This window comes from Pelodiscus sinensis, chromosome 18 (genome assembly GCF_049634645.1).
Source record: "Pelodiscus sinensis isolate JC-2024 chromosome 18, ASM4963464v1, whole genome shotgun sequence".
In the NCBI taxonomy this organism is placed as follows: domain Eukaryota; kingdom Metazoa; phylum Chordata; order Testudines; family Trionychidae; genus Pelodiscus; species Pelodiscus sinensis.
The window spans coordinates 9,805,332-9,825,909 of NC_134728.1; the positions used below are offsets into that span (position 1 = coordinate 9,805,332).

Here is a 20,578-nt window from a genome sequence, read left to right on the forward strand (position 1 = left end):
CAATGTAATCACCAGTAAGAAAGGACCATGCTGGTTCTCTAACACAAGTATGTACATTTTTAAATACCCGATAACGAAGCAGTGTTTGGAATATAGCATTACATTTAAGAAAATGTTCCCAATGGTCCTAGAATTGTTCCCACAGATAAAATTTAAAGATCCATAGAAGTTAGAGATGGGAGAGACTTTTGTTCATCCTCTGGCTGGCGAAAGACTGTTCTCTATAGTTTATTTTCCATAGCCTTGTACCATAGTCATAAGTTCTCCAGGGATAAGGGGTTCTCTCTCCCCCCCCCCCCCCAACTTTTAAGCTTATCCCACACTTTTTAAGATTATCCACTTTTGCTGATTATTAGGACAAAAGGCTCATACCAGAACCAAGTCACAACCAGATTTGAACCTCATGGCTTCACTCTGGGTATGTCTATATTACAGGACACGGTCGAATTAAGATATGCAACTTCAGCTATGTTAATTGTGTAGCTGAAGTTGAAGTAGCTTAACTCAGCTTTTGGCACTGTCTAACCTGCAGGAAGTCAAAGGGAGAACACTCTTCCTTCGACTTCCCTTACTCTTCATTGAAGCAGGATTGTGGGATTGACCGAAGCATCTCTCTCAGAAAATTATCTTTCTTAACTAGACCTGCTAATTCGAGCCCTGGAAGATCGACAGCAGCAGCTTCAAACTTCTCTGTAGTGTAGACATACCCTCTGAGACAGAACCCTTGAATACAATCAAGTAACTCTAAACTTTAGAACATCTGGGCACACATCCAACTCTGGATTTTACTGTTCAGTAAATCAATGATAGCCAAAAACATCTATATATTTTCCCTTTAAACTCACCTCTCTGTCAAGTCCGGCAGCCACTGTGACAATGTCTCCTGTTTCACTATTAATGGTAAACATATTTTGTGATGGACTCTGTGGGGTCTGAGTCACAATCCGGTATCTCACCATCCCATTGGCTGTAGTACTATCATCTGCATCATTTGCAGTCACAGTCATCACATAGGTCCCTTGAAACAAGAGAAAACAAAATAAAAACACCTTTTCAATAGACAGTTGTTTCATTGTTGGTAAGCTGGAAACCTGCACTTCTTTTAGAAATCTTATATAGCTAAGAACATCACATTGGAAACCTACCTAACTAATCAAGAAGTATGTTGCGAAAATACTAATTTTGTTTGGGATGGCCACCCTGGAAGGATAATGTTAATATATAACCAAGCTTCCCCTGTTCCATTACCATCTCCAGCCTTGTAGTGTTTTCAAAGGCTTATATGTTTTAAAGCAGCAATTTCCCTCTGCAGCTTCCTGTACCTTCTCCCAGAGGGGTAGCTTTTTTCCATCCAAAAATCAGCCCAGTAACCTTTCAATGAGACTATTTCTAGGATTCAACAGCACAAGATCTCCCAGAGTTCCCAGCCTACATACACCATCAACATGCACCACTCTAGCATGACTCTCAATCAACATGACCCCCAATCCTGCAGTAACAACATCCAACACTGCAGCGCCAACACCATTTCAGTGAAGAAACAAGGCTTATCTGCAGAGCAAACCAAACAGCTGCTGCCCAGCAGGGAAGGAAATCAATGGTTTGGTATGTGTGGCCAGCAACCTATTGAGTCATTGGTTTGTTTCTTGCTAATCATCAGCTTCTTCATTTGCCTTGCAAAAAGCCTATTTTCCAGATATTGCTGGGAGCGCAATGACAGGCTTATTATCACTGGAGTTTGGCAGCAGGGTGTTCTGTTAAAGTGGGAAATTATCATTATGATGGTAGAGGATGTTGCTTGATTGGATGGACTCCTGCAGCTGCATGGTCTTATGACCCTTCCCCCCTCCCCCCACACACAGACAGCTGATGCCTAACCTTTGTTATTATTGGGTGGAAAGAACAACTTTAAATGATGGACAGACGCTGCTTACAAATAGTCATCTGATACCCAAACAAGAGAAAGGAAAAAGCAAGGATGGACCAAGTTTACGGGCCATAGGAACACACAAGAATTGATAGAAAAATGGAGGGCATCGCTATTACACTCTCATTTGAGAGTCATGCATAGTGAGAGCCAGATAATGGTTGCCAACCCACGGTCCACCATGAAGGGTCTCAGCAGATATTCTAGTTAAGTCTAAATGGATCCTTTGACAATGGTGGCAGAACTCAGCCAGCTCTACTGGCCATCGCAGTGTGTATAGCTGTTAATCACACTGCTTTGCTTCACTTTTTGGATAGCTACCACCTTTGCGGGTGCTAGCAGGCAGCTCCCCAACAGGATCACGTCCTTGTGCAGGTGCACATAATCCAACTGGACTCTGTCCAGCTTGCATAACCAAGCTGTTTCTGTTCTCTATGGTACTACAGACCCTTGTGAGTTTTGCTATTTTTGTTTTTTTTAATGTGTAGTGAAAATTCCTGTGATAAATGCAAGTCCTGTTTTTCTGCAATAACCTTGGTCCTCATTTGTGGAATGAGAATGAAGTAACCTAAAACTTTTCTGATCCATAAACTTGGGCTGAGGAAAGGAACATTGACTTGGAACAAGATTGCATGAGTTATTATTTGTTCTTTCTCTTGCAGCATTCCTTTTTTTTCACTAATGATGAGAAAACTGATACAAACACAGAAGCCATTCCTAGATAAATGCTTTATAGGAGAAATTTCAATAGAACATGTGGCATAAGACATCTGACTTGGAATTTATGTTATCTTAATGCAGTGCATAGAGAAAATAAGCTCTGAACAGAATGTCAAAACTTATGGTTAATGAAAATGGAAGAGAAAAGAGAGAATAAAATCTATTTTAGGAGATATAATGCACACTGTATTAAGCCATTTCCACAACATCAAGCTCTGGAGAAACAGATTTCATGATTTTCAAGTTTTTGGCATAAGAAAATGTAACTGCTCAGAAATAAAAGTTGTTCAAATTGTCAACAGAAAGCAAAGAAGATTCTTTTATATTCTTTTATATTCACAAGAGATGCTTAGATGTAAGAATTTACAAAGTGCTAGACCAGGGGTGAGCAATACTTTTTGATGGAGGGCCACTCCAAGATTTTGGAAGGTGGTCGAGGGCCGTACTCTTCCATTATATTAATGGAGATGCGCGGTCTGGGATGGTAGTTGGGTACAGAAGGGAGCTTGGGATAAGGGTCTGGGGTGCAGGAGGGAGACGGGAGTCTGAGAAGGAGTTGGGATGAAGCAGACGGTTGTGACTTAGGACAGGGGATTGGGATGCAGGGGATTTGGGTTGTGATCTAGGGTAGGAGGGGATTGTAATCTGGGGCAGGAGAGTGGGGTGCCAGATCTGGGATGGGGTGTGGGTGTAAGAGGGGGACAGAGGGTTTCGGTATGTTGAGTGAGGGGCAGAGAGTTGGGGCAGGACAGGGCTGGAAGGCCAGAAGCAGGCTGTGGCCAAGAGATTACTTGTCAGCTGCCAAACTAGCCTGCTTGTCTGCAGAGCTTAAAAAGTTTCCCAGCCAGCCTTTCTGGCCAGCCATGTGCTTCATGAATAACAGAGCCCAGGAGAGGGGGTGTGATTCTTCTTAGCTGCCTGTTATTCTAACAAGCAGCTCACATTTGGCCGGTTTCTGCCAGAAACCGGCCAATGGGAATGTGTTGGGGGCGGGGCAGCTCCTAAAACTTCCACCTCCCCTCCAGTTTCAAAACAGAAACGGAATCCTGCAGCTGCTTTTCTGCAGGGTGCACAGGGCTGCAGGGCAAGCGGGGGATCTGGTGACATGGCGGGCCGTATCTGGCCCGAGGGCCATATTTTGCCCAAGCCTGTGCTAGACCCTACAAATTCTTACTCCTGTGAGTAATTCCATTGAGTTAATTGAGACAGATCCTGTGAAGAAGAATGACAACTCAGGCAAGACTTTGTAGGATTGAACCTCATGACTTTTCTTTCCCTTTACCCTACTTTCCCTTGATGCAACATTCTGACCAATAAAATAATAATTTTTATACATTGCAGATCTCAAAAGCTGATTATACAAGCTGTCCTTGACCTGCAATCCCGTAAAGACACATGAGACAGCCAGGTTAAATGCCTCTTATGATGTGCACTGAGAATGAGGCAGCCGTAGCTCTTGCTGCAATCTGCTCTGATTCTCATGTGTGAAAACAAAAAGATACATTGTTAAAATATGGCCTGATGAAGTAAATACCATAAATACACATACATATCCTGTATATATTTAGGTGGAGTTGGACAGGCATATACTGTTGTGGTACTGGGCACCTCTGAGTGCAAATTTAACTACTGTCAGTGCATCTAAATAGTATGCATAGGAATACTTGTTTGTATATTTTAATTGAAGTAAAATGGATCTGTTTCTATAGTTCTCATCATTGTTGTATCGAGACATATAGAGAGCTACTTTGTACAGCCCTTACTCAGGTGAGGATTCCCAATTATGTTAATGGGGCTACTCATATGAGTAAGGGTTCCCCAATGTAAGGACAGTCCAACCTAATAAACTATCTTGTAGGTCTTTAAAGTGCTACATGACTGCTTTTTTTTGTTTTATCGAGCCCATAGTGTGTATGTTTGACGTTAGCGGGAACGGAAGTCACAGACTAACAGTGCTCGCTGTGCATCATTCCACTTGCAAAGAAATGGCTATTCTCATCTCACGGGTCTTTTCCTTCCTACCTCATGGACAGACACTGTGAAAGTTGCTCCAAACAGCCTTGCTGAAGCGTTGCATGTTTCACTGTTCCACTTCTGGGTCAGCTACTGACAAGTACCAGGTGGTTTTGAAATGTGGGGACTAGAATGAAATGACCGTAAGCCACGCCAGGATTTGAGGCTGTCATGGGTTTTGGTAACTCATACCAGGTCTGCTGATGGGCTGGGTGGGCGCAAAAGAGGCATTTGCCCCAGAGCCTGGCGATTCAAAGGGATTCGGGGCACTTGACTGGTATTGCTGCTGCTGCTGCTGCAGTGGCAGTGGCAGCTGGAGCCCCAAGCACTTTAAATTGCTACTTGAGTGCTGTGCTGTGTGCTCCAGGCAGCACTGGGGGGCTGGGAAGGGGTACCCGTGGGCCAGCGGAGTGTGCTCTCGGCATCGCTCAGGGCTGGCTGCTCCAACTCTGCCCCTTTTTCCTGAGGCCCCGCCCCTTCCAGGAATAGGAGCTGCCCCACACACACACTTTGCCCAGGGGCCTGTCAGCACCCCTGACTAATACTACTTAGCACTTATCTTCTGTATAGCACTGTATAAGCAGTAACGGTACATTCTGGATCTGAAGAGCTCATGCACGTACGCAGTGAACAACCCAGACCTCATTAAAACATGACCTGATGAAGCACAGAACACTGACTGAACCTATAAAATACATACTCTGAACAATTTGTCTGATCTGTTTTCTCTTACATATACATGGGATCCACTAACAGTGATGAAACAGAAACTTTCCTTATCACATCAGGTACAACATATGTTAACTACAATGCACCATCTAATAAATCACGTCAATTATTAAATCAAGTTTGTTACCCTTGTTGAATAACCCTCCCAAGCCACTGATGGCATTATTGTGCACAGAGAGCGCTGACAAGAGCCATGTACATTATTTCTTTATTAACTAATGTGCCACGTTCATATATTCACTGAGTCAAAATTAACATGTGACACTGCATAACTGATCTCCCATTAAAGAAGACACCAAGAATCTGAGCTTGACAGTACATGGTTTCATTTGACAAAGAATGCAGCCTTCTGGACATTACTTTGTCAAGTGATACAAATTCATTTCAACCCAATGACAATTAAATATATGAAATAGCGAGAGATCCTTTGCCCCAATTTCTTGCCTGCCTGAGACACAGGAAATGTGTATGCTAGAACTGGACAGGTAATGCTCATGTAGACGTACCAACACTAGCTCCGATTGAGCGAGCATGCTAAAAATAGCAATGTGACCATGGCAGTGCAAACGGCAGGTGCAAGCTGGCTGCTCAGGTATGATCCTATCTGAAATCTTAAGCACAAACTCAGGGTAGCCAGCCCACCCCAATGATAGCGCTGCAGAAACTACCCTGATTGATCATGAATATGCTTTCCAGAGCTAAAAATTATATCTCCAGATCCCAACTAAACAAGCCATATGAGTGTCAACATGTGAAAACTTTCCCTTCAGATTGATTGGGCTTTCTGTGCCATGTGCACATGATTAGAGGAAGTGATAAAGAACCCATTAAGTGCAAGACAGAGCCTTACAGGATATATTATGTCTGGAGACCCAGAAGCTAGTAAGTATGGTTTATGTATTTAGTGCAGAATATATAGGGAGTTAGCATGGAATACTGTTTATGCTTCATAGTCACACTTTAGCGACTTTGCACAAACTTCCCCAAGCCCTAACCTTGATTCTTGTTCTGTTTAGAAATTACTAAAGTAAGTTCTGCATTGAAAAGTTACTATGTAAAACTAATTTTGTGTGGTTCCTTGTTTCTCATTGACTCAAGACTATTCATACCCATTTAATAAGGAAAAATTAAAAATAAAAAGAAGATAATACCTGTATCTCTATATACATGCCCAGATGTCTTGGAAACACATGTTCATCTGAAAAAGTGGGTTTTCCCAACGAAAGCTCAGGATACTATATATGTGCACTAGCTGGACTTACCCGGAGTTGCTTGGGAAACTGGAAGAACAAAATTTAGGAAATTTAGGAAAGGAGGGGACCCTGAGCCAGGGATCCCCAGAGCCACAGACCCTGGGGGCTGATGGCTCCTGGCCCACACCTGACCCTCTGAGAGCAGCAGGACCTTCCTCCCCCAGGACTGAGCAGCCAGACCCCAGGAGAACAGTACACAGTCATGCAGCCAGTAGCAAGGGGACTTTTCTTTGCAAGGTTGGCTCAGGGATCCACCTGCACTGTCTTGGCAAGCAAAAGCTCAGAGCTCACATCTAACCCCGATGGCTGGGACCAGACTCAGAAGAGCCCCACTCACAGTACGAACAGCAGCCGGCTGGCTTTACAGCAGTGTAACGCATTGAGGGTTTAACCCGGCCCCTCCACCCTGCGCTGCAGCAGGCACATGGATTCCTTCTGCTCCGATAAGCCCAGCAAGCTGAGCAGAAAGGCTGGTTGGCTTTGGTTTTGGTTTCCAGAGGGGGGGAGTGGCAGGTGGGGAACGACCCTAGGTGGAGGGGAGGTTACACGCGGGAGGGGCGCCCCAGCTCGCGCCCGGAGCTGCAGGTGTCACGGGGAGCAGGGCGGGTGCCCGAGCCATTGTGCACATGGGGGGGGGGGGGGGACACACTACGTGCTGGTGGGAGAGGGGGGAAGAGGGTCAGTTATGTAACCTTGCGGGCAGGAGGGGGCGAGTCCCGGGAGGCTACATGTGAAAGGGGTGCCCCAGCTCATGCCCAGGGCCGTAAGTGCTGCAGGGGGCAGGGTGGGACCCTGATCGGGTCCAAAAGTACCTTAAAACCTTCTCCTGGATGAAAGGTTATCCCATGCAAAGTTTGGTTGCGGTAGCTCTTATAGTGTCCAAGTTATTAGCGCACAAACTTACAAACATTCTCCTTTATATATTAGATAGGGTGGTACTTGGACAGATGTGGTGGAAGAAAATCAGATTCTCTGTCTGTGTGGGGCACTGAGTGGCAGTTTGGGAGGTGGCGGGGAAGGAGGAGGATGGAGCGGGGCGCTGTCTGTGTGGGGCACAGGCTGGCAGTTTGGGAGGTGGAGGGGTGGGGCGGAGCGGGGTGCAGTCTGTGTGGGGCACAGGCCGGCAGTTAGGGGAGGTGTCGGGGAAAGGGGGGGGTAGCAGCATGCAAAAGAGCCAACCCCGCTCCCCCTTCCTCCTCCTCTCTCTCCCCTCCTTGTGTCTGGCCCGGCGCCGGTTTTAACCGTCAGCGCCCTTTTCCATGCCGGCATCCCTGCTCTCCCTGGGTTCACCTGCCCACCAGTTTGCATGCCAGCTGAGGTGTGCCTGCATTGTGAGGGCGGTCCTACGCATGCCGCCTCTGCACAAGTGCCATAGGCCCAGAACAGTGGCGGCCTGGGAGCGAATTGCCGCCGCCGGAGCTATAGTGCAGGGGGGGTGGAGCGGGGCCCCCGTCACACCCTCCCACAGTACCTTAAAACCTTCACCTGGAGAAAAGGTTATCCCATGGAAAGTTTGGTTGCAGTAGGTCTTACAGTGTCCAAGTTATTAGAGCACAAACATATAAACATTCTGCTTTATATATAAGGGTATGTCTACACTTGCAGCTATTTCAGAATAGGGCTGCAAATGTAGGCATTCAGAATTGCAAATCAAGCCCGGGATTTAAATATCCCGTGCTTGATTTGCATCTTTCTAGCCGGGCACCATTGTTTGAAATTTACAAGCCCGGAATAACTGCCCGCGTCTACACGCAGCAGTGAAACGGGCGTTCGAAATAAATCATAGTTTTTAAAGTTACAAACTAACATAACTACCTCACTGAGACTTTTAACTCTGAAGAGTCATCCTAAGAGGTGAATTCTTTCTGGCTCAGATATTAACAATAAAGAATTGCAGACTAATTGCTGCCCTGGGTTTCCCTTTGTCTTCAACCTCTGATCTCTCTCACAGCCTTGCAACCTGACTTCTGTGCAGTAAATATTGGGTTTCCACTGTGTTAAGATGTACATGTGTGCAAATAAAAGCTGAGAACAGTTGCGCTCATACTTCTTACCAAAAATGGCCTATAATGCTTTAAAGTTACAATTGCATCATAATTACCCCACTGTTCTAACCTGGGTAAAAAGAAGACTGGTGTTTATTAATTAGACTTCACACATCTTAGAAGAAAGAGCTAATGGGGTATTCATAAAAAAAAAGAAGCCTTTCACTCGGTCCTTTATGCCTCATACCAAATGCAATAAATAAACACCTAAGCCCCTCTCTCCTGCCCACATCTGTTCTTGTGTAGAAACAGACAGGCTAAAACTTCATGCAGTTTTCTGTGATAACATTAATTCTTTATTGAATTGTGTCATACAGTTTATGTTTTTAAATAGCTGGTAAATGTTGCAGAGTCATTAAAGGTTGGTTAACCTTCTCAATCTAATTTGTCTTACAAGATACTTAATTTAATCATCTCCCCATAGAAAAGGAATGAATCATTATATGCAGACATGTAGTGATGGCCGTATTATATTAGATCTTCATTAACCCAAGTTAATAATGGCTTTGAACTTATGGAATCCTCCCCATCCACCTTATTTCTTTTCTCCAAATTGCATAGCTCCTGTACTGAATGCTCTACATACCATTGTTTGGTAGAAGAATAAAGTAATCACCGATGGAAAGTTTGTGCTTAAAAGTGGCACAACATTTGTAACACTTTCATAAAACATTTACAATTTCTATTTATTAAAGAAAGCATCCTGAGAATAGTTGTTCTGTACTCCCCGGGTTAGATTCTCAGACCCTTATTCATATTGAATGGTATCTTACTCTTCAAGCAATACCACTCATTCCAAGAAGACCTTTTGCCAAATGAGGTATGACTCTCTGAGAAGAAAGATAGAAAAATCTGGTCCCATATTTGTACAAAATGGGAGCCCAGATGTGAATAGGTCCTTTGGGTGATACAATTATACAAATATTACTCCTTCTCTTAAAATATTAGAGGATTTACAAAAAAATTAAATATTGCTTCAATGTTGAAAGCAGCAACCATCTGAAAATCTTGGATTCCAGGCTCAACACATTGTCCATCATGGACTTGTGTATGAAAATTGCACTTTGATTTTGTTCTCCTCGTCTTGATGATCTCATTGTTGTGATTCCAGAAAAAAAGTGTAATTGACAAGACTTGGGCGAGGAGTACTCCACGAGGAGTAACGGTAGTTCGGAATAGGAAGCCTAATCCGAACTACCTAGTCCGTGCTGTGTGTAGCCGCGGGGCACGGAGTCCACACTAGCGGACATTTAAAAATGGCGGCACCCGGCAATATGCAAATGAAGCCCGGGAAATTCAAATCCTGGGCTTCATTTGCAACTCCGGTTGCCTACATTACCACCCTAGTTCGAGCTAGGGTGGTAGTGTAGACATACCCTGAGGGACAGATTCTTAATGTAAACCAAAGACACCAAAGGAGTCTCAACAATTCACATCACTGGAGAATCTGACATTGGCATTTTAGGTCCACTGAAGCTCTTGTTTTGGAAGGCTGATATTCTTTTAAATGACCAAGGGAACAGCTGAAAGCAGAAAACATGCTTAGGGGGTGGTACAGCATTTTGGGCCTTATTCATGATCCTTTATAACTGTTATAAGTGTAAGAGTTACACTTGTCCTGAAAGGGGCGTATTACAGCTGTAACCCACGGTGCCTGATGCACCAAAATTCAGGTCCTTCATGAAGCATTGGAGAACTCGAGAACAACCCTATACATATGAATATGAAACAGTAAAAATAATCATTAATACTTCTTATGCAGCACTTTTTCTCAGAAGATCTCAAAGTATTTTACAAGTGAGATCACTGACCTTTATCCCCATTTTACAGATGGAGAAGCTAAGGCACAAAGAGGGGAAATGACTTATCCAAAGTCACCTAAAGGGTAGAAGAAGAGCTGGGAACAGAACCCAGATCCTCTGAGTCCAGTACTTTTGCCACTAGACCACAGTAGCTCAGCTGTTAATCAGGACGTAAGTGACTGGATGACTAGTCCCTCTTCCCCCCCACCCCTTATTGCCTCTATCAAAGAGTGTGTCTAGACTACAGGGTTTTGTCAACAAAAGTGGACTTTTGTCGACAAAACTATACCTGCGTCTACACTGCCACTGAGTTCTGTCGACATAACGTTGACAGAACTCAGCAGTTTTGTTGACGGCTGTAAACCTCATTTTACGAGGAATAATGCCTTTTGTCGACAGTTCTGTCGACAGAAGGCGTTTATTGCATCTACACTGTCCTTTGCATCTACACTGTCATGTCGACAAAGCGGCTTGCTTTGTCGACAGAACTGGATGTAGTCTAGACTCTTTTTGTCGACAGAAGCTTTGTCAATAGTATCTATCGACAAAACTTCTGTCAACAAAAGCCTGTAGTCTAGACGTACCCAAAGGCAGCAAAGGAGGGGGAGCAGGAGCGGGTGCTGGGGGGGGGGCCAGCTTAAAAGCCAGTCAGCTCTAAATACATTTGAAAGGCTGATGCATAGTGGGGGGCACCCAGCGTAAGCTGGGAATCAGCTGTCCCAGCTTGCGCTGGGTCCCTCCTGCTGTGCTTTAGCCTTTCAAATGTATGAAGAGCCAGCATGCTCTTAATACATTTAAAAGGCAGAGCTGCAGCAGGGTTCTCCCCCAGGTGGGAACTAACCTCTTTGTGGCTCCCCTGCTTATTGACTAATCGACTAGTTGATGGAAAATCCATCGACTAATCAATTAATTGATTAAACTAAATTTAACATTCCTACTAGTTAATGGCATATAATAAAATTTAATTATAATCAGAATAGCCCTGACTAAACTATGTACAGGCAGTCCCCGAGTCCCATGGATCCGACTTACATCGGATCCCTACTTACAAACAGTGTGAGGCAACCCTGCACTAGCTGCTTCCCCCCAGCAGACCAGGGAGACGCGGAGCGGCTTTTCTCAGCAGACACCTCAGCTTGAGAAAAAAGGACTGAGGGAAGTGAGGTGTGGGAGAATAAAACTGAGCTCTGGAGAAATGTTTGGCTAGAGTTTCCCCTACAATATGTACCAGTTCCAACTTACATACAAATTCAACTTAAGAACAAACCTACAGTCCCTATCTTGTACGTAACCCGGGGACTGCCTGTATTATGGTTTGACTTACAGATGCCCATGAGTTCTAAATTTCCTTGGATAAAGGCACAGTCTTATAATTGGATTCAACAGGGATAGATTTTCACTAGTTTTAAATATAGGAAAGGAAGACAGACACAAGTGCACAGTCACAGCCTGTGAGAAGGAAATGAAATATACCTACTATTTTAGTCAAGCCACAGAAATGCCAGAATAACTATTTTAAAATTAATGAAGTCTTGCTTTCAATACTTCAATCAATGTAATGAATGAAGAATAGTGAGAGCTGTCATTACCAAATGTAGAAGTAGTGAAGATGACAGAAGAGGGGAATTTAGAAGATATGACCTTGCGGTCAGCATAGAGACAACTGCTGCAATATATAAGACTAAAGTTTACGAGTTTACTGAAAATGGATTAAATAGATGATAAAAAGTCATTTTTACATTCCCATCACCCCACACGCAAAATGAGAATCAGACTCACTAAATTTATGCAGTTTTGTCAACTAAATAAACACATGCAAGGCATGGAGATGAGACAGATTATTGAAATTCTGTTGCAGAAGTAATAAATTGCAGTATGTTTAATCTAAACTATATCCTGTATCACACAGACAGAAAAGTAAAGTAGAAGCAGCACTCTTTTTTCAGATTCTGTTCCCTGGGGAGTAGCTGATAGCTCTTTCACCATTATTTTTTCTATAATCAATGACATATTTTGACTTTTCAAGCAATTAGCCTAATTCATAGAGGATGTCACTCCCTAATTATTGGAGATATCAGATTCTCAACCTCAAACAAGGCATGAGGAGATAACCTAATAAGAATGAAGAGAACAAGTGCAACAAGAGGGATGATTCAAAAAGCTAGAAAGGGGGCTGTCATCTGTAACTGAAGAACAAAATAAACTTCTTGGGAAAGAAATCTACTGAATGCGCTGAGCACGAATCACTCAGCGGTATGGCCAGATTTGATGTTAACTTTGTATGGTTTGGGATCGTTGCCTGTAGCCAGGTGAGGCTGAAAGCACCACAGAGAAGTTTTGTGACGTAAAACTCCGAAACAGGCAAAAAGCAGACTCCAGTACAAATGGATGAGCCTCAGCCTAGGAGGTGGTTTAATAAATGGAATCTCTTGCTTCTCACAGCCAACTCAAAAAGTGGAATAAATGAGATTCAGGACAAAATATTCAAAACTGTGAGGAACAAATACAATTTGCATAAAAGTATGACTGCATTTGTACATCCAATTTGCACGCACTCCTACTGTACAGCTACAACTGTGCATGCAAATAGATAGTTATATGTCTGATGGCAAATGCATATGAAAATAGTGAAATAATGTGGACATTTCTCTACAAAATCTGGGCCTTTACGTACACTGCATAGTACTATCGTGCATCTTGAAATTTCATGGAGAAAGTGGTTTATACAAGTACAAGGTAGTTTCATCTTTTCAAACAGAGAATTTAAAAGTGTTAGGCTTTTTTTTCATAACAAGAGTGGAAAAGATCTATCAACATTTCTCTGTAGAGCTGAGCTATGAGCTAGGCCATAATGCAACTAAAGAAACAAAATATACAGTCAATAGCATTAAATAGTCACCAGATTGAGAATTGGAAGAATGTATCAGGAGAACTGCAATGATGTTTTCCTGCCGTGGTCCAGCTAGTGCTCCCTCTCACTTCAGGGTCCCGGATGCTCAGCTGTCATTTCTCTAGAGTAGAGACCCATGTCTCTCTTATCCTGACTGGACTTTTTCCCAGCCTGCACTATTCAATGCCTACACTGTGATATTCTCAATAAGCCAGACTGCCTAAACCAGCCAGTACCGTGTACTGCTCTATCTCCCAAGGCTATGAACAGCAGTAATTGCCAGCAATCACAGGTTACTAGACAGCGCTTCAGACGCAAGCCCATTTATTTTGAGAGTCAATGCATCATATACAAAGCATACTAAAATAATCTACACCAATACTAATACTCTTACCAGAGACCACCTCCCAGTTGTAATAAGGGTGCTAGTAGGAATCAGTCCATCAAACAACACTAAGGAGTTTTCTGTGGCTACATGTTTTAATAATTTAGCTCAGAACTAGCCTACCCATGAATAGAGAGACTTTCCTTTATACAGCTTAGGCCTATGATCTGAGCCTCGTGTAATAGGTGAGCAGCTACTTTCCTGTAACACATGCATTGTCTCAAAAGGCCATTTTTGTCTGGCACATTGTTCAAGACCGTCCTTCCTTATTCCATGCCTCGCATCACATCTCCTTCCCTAGAGAACTTAACGTACAGTCCTGGTTCACATGAATCTATAAAGTTGCATTTAGTATAATGGATCCAAAGAGACAAACATAAATCAACAAGGGTTTTCAAGGGTATTGAAGAAAATGGTCATATCGGTCACAGCAGCTACACAGGATGTCAGATTTGTTTGTCACCCGTTCCATCCCTTTCAAACACATTTAGATATTTTCATGTGTTGTAGTCAGGCCTGCTGACGGGGGGAGGGGTGGCAATGAGAGAAATTGCCCTGGAGCCCGTCTGGGGCTGGAGTCCTGGGCTCTTTAAATTGCCAGTGGAGTGTTGTGCAGCGTGCGCTAGGCAGGGCTGAGGGGAGCGCCATGCGCTCAGTGATGCTGAGGGCCGAGTGGGGACTTGCATGGTGCACTCGGGGTAGGGATCAGGGCTGGCTGCCCTGACATTGCCCATCCACTGAGGCACCACCCCTTCTAGGATCATGGAGTCCTCCCCTGCCCCCCCCCCCCCCCCACATACACTTTGCCCAGGGACCCACGGAGGCTCTTGCTGCCCGTAGCTGTAATCTGATAAGATTTGGTGATGTCAGGTGAACAGATAGGGCCAAAGTACACTGACTTCAATACTGTTAGGTCAGCATAAAATGTGACCTTCAGTCTACAAGTGGAAACACTGTATATTGTGCATAGTTTTCCTGCAAAATATGTTACAGAATCACTGGAAGCATAGTTATAGCCTGGTTAGCATGATTCTTCACAACTCTCCACTGTCACCAACTTATTTGTTTCTATTCTTTTAAATATATCTCATTTCCCCACAGGTATATAGCACATTATTTGTGGTTGTTTGGTAAATACACTGCAGTGGATGGGCTACTCTATTGCTATAATTTATTTCCAGAATGGTCTCAGGAAATTATTTCAACCAATTTTTCTTTCTATCAACTTGGCCATTTCCTGTGAAGGGAAAATCATTAGAGTTTTTGGATGTGTATTTTTTATTCTTGGTCCCTATAATTCACCACATTGCTGCTGGGACTGGATCTTTCTACAATAAAAAATGAATAAGCAAACTATTTCATAACTCCAGTTTTGACACAAAATGAAAATCGGCAAAACCTGGTTGCATGTGAGCACTTTCTTTTCTCAGAGTGGTGCTCAGCAGAGCAGAAGACGTGAAAGAGGATACGATCTGTCCTAAATTTATTATGTGAGACATGTCAAAGAAGAGGATGGGGTGGATCACGCCATTTTTAATAGTTTACAAAATGCAAGGATGAGATTAAAATAGACTAAGGCAGCATTAAGATATTTAAATGGGCTGGATGATGAACATAGTGATAATGCATCTGATAAAACTGAAAAACTGCTGAATCATATTCTGTTAATTAGGTAATCAGATGAATTTTTAAGTGTTATCCCTTTAAGGACAATGATACTCTTGCTATTTCTATGCTCTTCTGGTTCTAGTGCTGATTAGGAAGAAATGCACTTAGCAAAACATACACTCATGCAGGGTAGGATCCCCCTTGAGATTTCACTGTATACACAGACGTGTGGAATTTGATCTTGAATGGTAATAATAACTGAAGTGAGTAAATCTGGGTCATATTGAGAAAAGCAGATTCTCTTGCTGTGTTACACTTAAGTTACATCTCCCTTTTCATTTGGTAGAGAATAGTTTTGGATTTTTAAGGGTACAGGTATCATTAATTTTGTCTGAAACTACCCAGTATAATATTCCACAATTTCAAGAGTCAAAGAACCAGCTTGTACCCTGAGACACTTTCATCAAATTTCTGGGTATGCACCCACTCACCACCCACATGTTCTTTGACATATAGTTTCAAGAACAAGTCTACCTTCCATTGTGGCTTAGATACTCAGATGGTATCAATTACTGTCATTTCAGTGAAATCAATACAATTTACATATGATGAAGACCTGTCCCTATATATTCACATATATCCATTGATATGTGGCAACCCACTGCTTCCTGTTCATGAGTACGTTATGATGTCTTTATTTGCTCATTCCGTTGGGCACTTAATATTGTTTGGAAATCTGGCTATGGGTTTTTCTAAATGCTCTTCATTTACTAAGGCCCTGGCATGACAAAGCACTTGTAGATATGCTTAACTTAAAACACGTATTTAAGTTCATCCTAATTCAGCAAATTGCTTAAGCATATATCCAAGTCCAATTGGTTTAAGTGACATTTAAACACATATTTAAAGGCTTTGCTGAATCAAGGCCTTAAATAAAGAATAATGAAAATTATTTGCTTCAAGTTCGTAAAACCACGCTGTCTGTATTAAAGTTGTGATTATTAGCTTCAGCGTACTAGTTTTGGACTGATTCAAAGTCAAAAGGGAAGGAAGTGTTTTTCACTTAGGATACATTTAGACTACAAGTCTCTTTCAAAAGAGACTTTTTCGAAAGATATGTTTGAAAAAGCCTCTTTCGAAAAAGAGTGTCTAGACTACAAGCAGATTTTTCGAAAAAGCGAGCCACTTTTTTGAAAGAGAGTCTAGATACTCTCTTTTGAAAAAGCACAGTTTGCATTCAATAGCACCTTTTTTCGAAAGAGTACTTTCGAAAAAAGGCGTTATACCTCGTAAAATGAGGTTTACCATGATCAAAAAAACCTGCTGTGTTCTTTCGATTTACTTTCAAAAGAACGCAGCTGCAGTCTAGGTGAAGTTTTTTCGAAAAAACCCTGTAGTCTAGACATACCCTTACTGTCTTCTGCCAGTTTTAATAAATGATGGTTTTTATAGCCACTGACTCTGGAACTTTACCTTTGTCATTCTCATTTCCTCTCACAACCATTTTACCACCTACAACACTCCCCCTTATAATTTAAGCAGAAATACAACCTATGGGATGATGAGCAGCTTTTTAACTGTACTATCAGGTGAATGAGGAGCGAGAGCCAAGAACTCAGACCTTCAGTTCTTCACACAAGTCTCTGTACAAATGCAACTATACACCTTAAAGGATTCATTTCACAAGCCTTAAATTGCAGTTTAATTTGAAAACTAATTCAGCCCCATAATTGGCTTTCTGTTCAAATCACTGAGGCTAAAGATTTAAATTCTTAATATTCAGATGATTTTCAAGTATCTAGCCCCATCTGTGCATTAGTCCATGGTGTTAATCTCTCAAGGGAATCTCTGCTAGCATGGAAATAACAAACAACTGGGACACTAATAGCATATGCTACTTTGAAAAAAATCCCTGGTATTATACAGAATATTTATTTTATGAGCTTTCTTTAACTCAATTCGCTACATGTAGATTTTGCTTCCAGCTATTTAATTTTTTTAGGTGACATCAATATCATGACACATACTATCAGAATTGCACAGAATTAGGGTGAGGCAGCAAATGTTAGTTATATTTTCATGTGAGGAGTATCAATTATAATGTTTTGTTTTGATAAAATCTAAAGGTTTTGTTCCAATTTTGACTTTATGCGTTATATTATGTAATATATTATACAATTTGAAAGGAAAAGATGTTTTGGAATAGGAACTCAAAACATTCTGCTCCAACATTCTGCTCCACAAAGGTCTAACAAGTTTCTACCTTATCAGAATGCTTCACTCCCAGAGCTTTTTGTTTTTGTTGTTTCAAAGCAAAATTTGGTCTAAAACATTTCACTCTTGACAAATTGGCATTTTCCTCTGGAATAACATTCAGTAGGAAGATTTCCAATAAGTTTTATGCAGGACACATTTTAATATTAATCCATTACTTCCTCCCTGCTTACACTAGGTGCAATACTGGACTCTTTGAAGTCCATAGCTAAACTCCAATCAATTTTCATAAGGTTGAAACTTCACCTCCCCCTGGTTTTTGTTTCATTCTTTAGCACATTTTTAAATTGAAGAGAAGAGTTGACACCAGTTTCTTACTCCTGAGTGAACTGTTCTTAAGTTTCATGGGCAAACTTCCAGAGGAATGGAATTCTCTGACCACACTGAAATTTAACTTTTGCCATAATTCCATTTCATGGAAAATTTCTTTTTTTATTTTTCATTTTATTTTGGAAAGGAAAAAAAAATCAAATCAGAGCATTTCCCATGAAACTGAAAATCCAATTCTCACACAACATTACACCCCACCTCCAATTCCTTGGATCCCACAATCCTATACAAGCACTGGTGTAAAACTCTAGTAGCTAAAGTTTGTCTCAGGCAATAACTGGTAAAAATATTTGCAGAGGATTCTGTGAAGCATGGTAAGAAGAAGAAGAAGAATGTTTTCCCTGGCTGTTACCCATTGAGCTAGTTTGCCCTGGTTCACAGAAATAAGCTTTAAAGGTACAACAGAATTCTTGCAGCATGTACTACATTCAGAAAAGAAGTTGTGCAATCCATACAGCTTTATCAGCTCTTGAAAGAAAAGTTCCACAGTTATGAGGGAACTAGAACTTTGCTGATTAAGGCTGCTGGAGGGACCGGGGGAATTTCAGCTCTAGCTTGCAGCAGCATTTTTTAAAATATAGCTGTGTTCTTCATATAGAAGCAAAGTTCAAAGAAGCAGAACATTATTCAATGTGAGTAAAACATGGCCCTTTTAAGATACACTTTCAAACAGTGGTGCATTAAATCAAAAACAACTTGAGTGCCTGTAAGAGGGGGGAACTGATTCTGTGGGGGAAAATATCACACATAACTATTCATGTTCTGTGTTTATTTGGAAGGCCCCACATTTAAAAAACTAAAGGGTTCATCTGCATAACCTCAGACTAAATAAACTAGAAACAGCAAGGAAGAATTTATTAAAGAGTATCAAAGAAGGGAAATGAGATACAATTCAATACAATATCTAGCATGCATCTGGGAATTGTACAAGGACCAGAGAATGACACCCTTATACATACTGAGTATTATCTTACTCTGCAAGGGTAATTCTATTAATTTCAAAGGGATAACTCATGACATACGGTACCATTCAGTTTAAGGAAAGAAGAATATTAGACAACCATAAAGACAGATTATAATTAACATGACTTGAGCTAAGGTGTGCACTCCTGGCCAGGTTTGATTTCAGTGGTGGCTTGCATATTTCAGACAGTACATTCTCTGGAAACCTGGACAGTCTGTTGGAGTCAGAGTGACATGCATTCCCTTAAGGTTTGCTCACCAGAAAAGGAGTTCAGACCTTCTTTGGACATGTCTCTCCATTCATCTGCAGCAACATTCTCCTGGTCAATCTAGAATGGCCAAGGAAGGCTATTTCTATTGTTGAAGGAGCTGAATCCATATGAACTCCTCCTCATTCTGCTCACGGGCTAGCAAAGATTGCCAACTCTGCAGCATTCTCTGGGTCTTAGTATTTATGGAGCCCTATTAAACTGGTGCCCCTATGATCCATGGCAGCCAGGGGTAGGGGGGAATGATGATTTTTTTAGAGATGTGACTTTATAATCTTCTGCAACACTCTACCGAATTATTTTTAAAGCAAATTATAAGATAAGGCCCTGTAGACTAACACAGTAAATCCAGGAACCAACATTACAGTATATAGCTGGGGCTGGCAAATGCTTGTTAAATGGCTTCATTAGCACTTGAATGGGTTTTTTCACAGGTTTGATGTTCTGCTAATAGGTCTGGCAGGCTTTTTCACTTTTAAATTAGCTAGATCATCTCCAGAGGAAGCAGAGGCACAGAACAGGGATAGGAAGAGGCAGATGGGTGGACATTAAGACCCAGTGGTGCCCCAAATTATTGGGTGCCCTACTACACAACTGCATGTCCTGTGTGTGGACACACTCCCCTTTGGCTGGGACAGATCCACTCTCCTCATTACTCAGGGATGTGCTGCAATGGAACAACAGAGTGCTTTATTCATTTCAGAGGTGTTGTGCTCTACTGACCCTCTTAATCAGCTGCATAGGGGCTCTCTCTTTTATCTCAAGGTCACTGTGCTCTTCTCATCTCCATATATTTGATGCTGTCTGGGAAATTTCCATGAGTCAGATCTTGAGTTTTTTACTGTTTTTATTTGGACAAAGTTTCCACTAATTTCAGAGGGAATTTGGCTCCTGGTAGTAGTTACTCTCTTAGGGTATGTCTACACTACAAAGTTAGTTCGAATTAACTTTGATAGGTGCTACACATGCAAACCGCTAGTTCGAACTTAATTCGAACTAGCGGTGCGCTTAATTCGAACTAGGTAAACCTCATTCCATGAGGACTAACGCCTAGTTTGAATTAACTAGTTCGAATTAAGGGCTGTGTAGCCACTTAATTCGAACTAGTGGGAGGCTAGCCCTCCCCACCTTTCCCTGGTGGCCACTCTGGGCACCACCAGGGAAACTCGTCTGCCTCTCTCCCGGCCCCAGAGCCCTTAAAGGGGCACGGTCTGGCTAGGTGCAAGCCTGCCAGCACCCAGCCAGCAGACCCTGCACCTGGCATGGCTCGAGCTGGCCACCCGCTGCCACCCAGCCCTCCGCCTCTTTCCGGGACCAGCCTGGCGGCTCCCGGGAGCCTGCCCAGGTCCGCAAGAGGCGGGCGCCCGCCT

General features: G+C 42.4%; 1 protein-coding gene across 1 annotated transcript in view; it reads right to left on the reverse strand.

Annotated features, from left to right (window-relative positions):
* Positions 1-20,578, reverse strand: part of CDH4 (cadherin 4) — an 809,637-nt gene that overhangs the window by 139,862 nt on the left and 649,197 nt on the right. The window contains exon 7 of the mRNA XM_075901106.1: positions 846-1,018. Coding sequence (XP_075757221.1) covers positions 846-1,018 — 173 coding nt within the window. The remainder of the gene's footprint in view (positions 1-845; positions 1,019-20,578) is intronic.